The sequence below is a fragment of the Carassius carassius genome, chromosome 3 (genome assembly GCF_963082965.1).
Source record: "Carassius carassius chromosome 3, fCarCar2.1, whole genome shotgun sequence".
In the NCBI taxonomy this organism is placed as follows: Eukaryota; Metazoa; Chordata; class Actinopteri; order Cypriniformes; family Cyprinidae; genus Carassius; species Carassius carassius.
Window position 1 is genome coordinate 28,999,784 of NC_081757.1, and position 5,047 is coordinate 29,004,830.

The 5,047-nt window shown below is 36.0% G+C and overlaps 1 protein-coding gene across 1 annotated transcript; it reads left to right on the forward strand.

The window, feature by feature from the left end:
• Positions 1-423: 423 nt before the first annotated feature.
• On the forward strand, positions 424-1,818 carry LOC132113062 (uncharacterized). The gene is made up of 5 exons (XM_059520870.1): positions 424-664; positions 786-963; positions 1,079-1,155; positions 1,250-1,430; positions 1,697-1,818. Exons 1-5 carry the CDS (start codon positions 449-451, stop codon positions 1,816-1,818), a joined length of 774 nt encoding a protein of 257 aa, XP_059376853.1. The 5' UTR covers positions 424-448.
• Positions 1,819-5,047: the final 3,229 nt, after the last annotated feature.

A 5,047-nucleotide genomic window follows, 5' to 3' on the forward strand; every position in this document is an offset into this window, starting at 1 on the left:
ACGATAGAGGAAGTGAATCTTTGCTGAAACTTTGCTGAATTATATATTCCAGGTGTCCAGACAGAGACAACATTGTCAAGTTTTGATGTTAGCACAAAATTAGTTTCACATACAGCTGTTGTGTCTTCCACGCCCCTCAAGACTTCATCAAAGAGACCTTGTCTGGACCTTGAGGAAGATGAAGATATCCTACAGGAATGCTCTTCAATACTAACAGCACAAGAGACTGATGTCACATTTAATCCTGCAGAGGCAGACACATCAGCAGAGCCAAAAGACTTGTCATAAGTTTATATTATATTTTAGAATAATGTTTGTTTTAATTATAGCATATCTAATTTTTATGTAGTTCTTATGTAAATTAATGTTTTTTTTTTTTTTTTCAGAGCTCAAGAATCCAGCCCTATTCAAAAAAATGTGTAAATATATTGTCAATGAGACCTGCATCATGGAACTGTTTGAGGTGTGCCCGGTATGTCATAGAAGCTGTCATATAAGATCACAAAGGATTGGAACATTTCTACGTGTTGAACAACTCTGCCACCATTGTCAGTTCTCAAGGAAATGGAACAGTCAGCCGATTTTGGGCAGTACTCCAGGTGGAAACCTTCACCTTTCTGCTGCTGTGTATCTCACTGGTGCTTCATTTTTCACAATTGAAGAGGTATTTGTAAATGAAATAATTAATAGTTTTGCAGTTACACTAAACATTTATAATGTAAAAAAAATTATGTTTATTAATTTATTAATTTACTGTTTACCAACTTTTCTCTATGTGTTGTCAGATATTTGCAGCTATGAAGTTACATCTTTTCAAGTACGACACCTTTCGTCGTCATGCACGAATGTGCATTGAGCCTGCTAATGTTTACAAATGGAGAAACTGGCAGGATGAGATGCTACAGCTGTTGGCTCAAAGGGAAAAGGTCATTGTTGGAGGAGATATGAGGGCTGACTCACCAGGTACATTGTGGGACAAATTTACACTGTTTTTTTATAAAGAAAAAAATATATAGAATTTTATTTTATAGACAAGGCACATTGTGTAATAAGAAATTATGTATTTTTGTTTTTGAAGGGCACTCTGCCAAATATGGCAGTTACACAATGATGGACCTGGAGACAAACAACATTGTTGATGTACAACTCGTCCAGGTAAATGAGCAGAAACCTTTGATGCAATGTCCTGGAAAACTTGAATATTTTATTTTAAACGCATAAAAATAAATATATTTTAATCACTTGTCAGAGTAATGAAGTGGGAGGAAGTTACCACATGGAAAAGGAAGGTTTGAAGAGAGGTCTTGACTTTTTGGATGCTCGTGGAGTGACTCTGGACTGCATTGTGACTGACCGACATCCGCAAATACAAAAATTCCTCAGGGAACGCAATGTCAACCAATTCTATGATGTCTGGCACGTAGAGAAAGGTAAATAACCTTACTACCATCATATCATTTTCTAGATTTTTACAGACTATTAATTGCGATGAAACTGTATTAGCGGATGATTACTGTATGTGTTAGTGGATCATTTATTTATATATATATATATATATATATATATATATATATATATATATATATATATATATATATATATATATATATATAAACACCACCATTACATTATATGTAATGACACATTGCTCTACTTATTGTGTGTTGTCATGTTTGTATTTAATTGCAATCTCCAGGAATTTCAAAGCAGCTGGAAAAAGTGTGCAAGTTGAAGGGTTGTGAGAAAATACATAAATGGTTGCATAGTATAAAAAACCACATTTATTGGACTGCTGCATCATCAAGCAGTGGCCCTTAAAGAGTGGCTAAATGGACGTCTATGCTAAACCATATGCAAAATAAGCACACACATGAAGACAACAATTTTCCAGCATGTCTACATGGAACAAGGAGAAGTCGAGACACAAAAAAGTGGCTAGCTGCTGGTATGTAGGCTAAAGAAGCAATAGTTACTTTTTAAAAAATGTATGCAGATCATATAGCTTGCCTTTTTTTATTTAAAATTACATATCATACTATAGTAACACTTCCAATAATTTAGGAACACTGCCATATTTCAAGTTGGAGAGAGTTCTCTTCAACAAGAGAATTGTGAAGGATGTTGCCAAGCTAAGTCCGCACTACCAGACTTCTTCTATCAAGGTTTTCCACAGTGTAATACTACGGTTTACACCAAAATATGTGGTTTTTCCATTCCTGGGAATGTTGTGCAGGTAATGTTATTGTTGTAAAAATACATTTACTTTTACATACACTGTAGACATTGTATGTTGAAAATGTTTTTTTTTTTGCTTACAGACTATACCTGGCTGCACTACATTACAATGAGAATGCCGGGCGTCCTCAAGCCACAACAGCAGCTGGTCGACCGGTGTTCAAAGTGACCTTTCCAAAGGCCAAGAAGGGAGAATACTGGGTCAGAGAAGTTAAGACACAAGCAACATTCAGTATGTATAAAATGAGTTTACTTAACAAATTTACTACAAATGTACATATCTTTTTTGCATCGTTTCTTACAAGCTATTTGAAAACTCAATATTTTATTAATTAAAAATAAAATAAAATGTTATATTGCACAGGATATGTGGATGACCTGCTGGACCTCATATTTGATAAAGTCTTTGTGGATCCTGCACCATATGTGGATGATGTTTTGAGGATACCAATACCACCAGCATTGTGTGCAGAGTATGACCGGCCAAAGAAGGAGGAGGCCATTTGTAGTAGGGTATCTCGGTTTAATCAATAGGTGGTCGAAAACCTACATAACTACCCTGGGCATCAGGAAACTCTCGTTGAATCCTCAGGACCACACAGGCTGGAATCACAACTCGAACTTTTCGTCCAAGGAAACCCCAGCACCAGCTCACAAAACTCTGATAAGCTAAAAATCTGTAACGACTAACGCACACACACAGGCACGTTCTCAAAACAGGGTTCAAGGATTTTTTTCTGGGTTTTTTTCTTTCAAATATCTATCATTTGTTGTCTGGAGTAATTGATCATGGTTCAATTTATTTTTGGAGGAATGTCCTTTTATTAAAATTATTTTATTTCTAAACTTATTTGTTCAGTTCAGTGTCTTTATACATAATTTAAATAAAAAAAAAATGTATATGCAAGTTGTTGTGAAATTATTTAAATCTATAATATGTTTTGTTTTCACAATAATTTCCTTTGAATATAACCCGGGAAATATTAGACTAAATATTCAAACATTTGTAATATTTAGAAGAAATAGACATTTTTCTTAAATGTGCTAATCATTAACACTCACTGTTGTACTCCACGAGGTCGCAGGGGACCATAGTCAGCCCAGTAAATGTTAAAAGCGTTTTGTAACGAAAACACATTGAAACAAACTCGATCCATTCCGGGATGGTCTACCATACATGATGGAGTGACTTGAAGTTGTTTCATCCGTCTTGTAACCTTTGATACAACAAATAGCGTCAGACAGTTTTATGTCACGTATTATTTTTTGCAACAATTACAAATGTAAATAAATGAATACCTGCTCTATCTCCCTGCAGCATATATTTTCTAGTTCTGTAGCCATCTTCTCACATTTGCCACATAAGCACCTGTACGACAAGTAATGTCAACATGACGCAACCTTTCCGTCGCATAAATATAATTTTGTTTGTACAAACGTTATCACAGTATTTGTGTTTGTAGTTTAAAAAAATTGCGCGAACGTTATCACAGTGTGTGTGTGTGTATGTTGCACATCCATAATTGCAAAGGGGACACGATTAAAACTCTACAAGTACATAAATGTATCAAATAACCATTCAGAGACGTCCTGCTCCATTCTCAATTGTGTTTCTTCTGCCGGAGTCTCTTCATCATATGGGTCTGATTCCGGTTCAAACATGTACGGCTGAATGCCATACAAAAGAGCGGGTCTCTCACTCTCAGCCATTCTGCTTCTACCGACTGTTTATTGCCATAGGTATGCAAGTTATGCCCTCATCCAAAGGCAGGGCGGGGATATGCAGCTCATTTATATTTTAGGTGGTACACACCAAAACAGCTCTTTTTAAAACAGGCCCCAAAAATGACATTTTCAAATGGTTATGATAAATTAACTGTGGGGTATTTTGTGCTGAAACTTCACAAATACATTCTGGGGACACCCAAGACCAATATTACATCTTGTAAAAAGGGGCATAGTAGGTGCCCTTTACATGAAATCATATTTAAAGGTCATGTTTTTGTCTTTTTTTAAGCTTTGATTGTGTTTACAGTGTGCAATATAACATGTGTTCATGTTTTGCATGTAAAAAAACAGTATTTTTCACACAATTGACTTATCTGTATACCGCTGTTTTCACTTCCATAAAAACGGGCTGATGACTTCCTTGTTTTATAAAGCCCCTTCTTTCAGAAATAACGAGTTCGATTGTGCCAGTGGTTCCTGTGTTGTGATTCGACACCATCTTAGTGCACGCTGCCCTCCTGGAAACACGATTGGGCTAGTTTTGGACTAGTTTTGAGAAGCAAGTGGGTAGGATTTGTTTTGAAAACCTGGCAATCCTGATCTGAACGTGTGTGCTGGAGATGTACTTCTAATCACAGAACGCCTTTACTGACAAGATGCGCATGAAAATCGCATTCTATTTCCCTACATTCTAGTTAACAAAGCTAAACAGTGTTGCCCTTTGTGTAATAAGTTACAGAAACTGTTAAACGCACCAACTTAAATAATAATACACTTACCGGTTGTGGTCCATAAACAACGCCTTCTCCAGACAAAGAGGGAACTGCTCCATCTTTCAAGAATAATCTTTGTGCGAATCCGGCATTAACCCTCTGGAGTCTAAGGGTATTTTTGGGGCCTGGAGAAGTTTTGTCATGCCCTGACATTTGTGCTTTTTTCAGTTTCTTATAAATGTCTAAATGGGTAAAGTCTAATCTCACTGTAATCAGCACAAACTGGGCTGTAATAATATGTGAAATGCATGTATGTACATGATTGTGTTTTTGAGAAAAAAAAATATTATGCGTGGTTATTGAAAAACTAA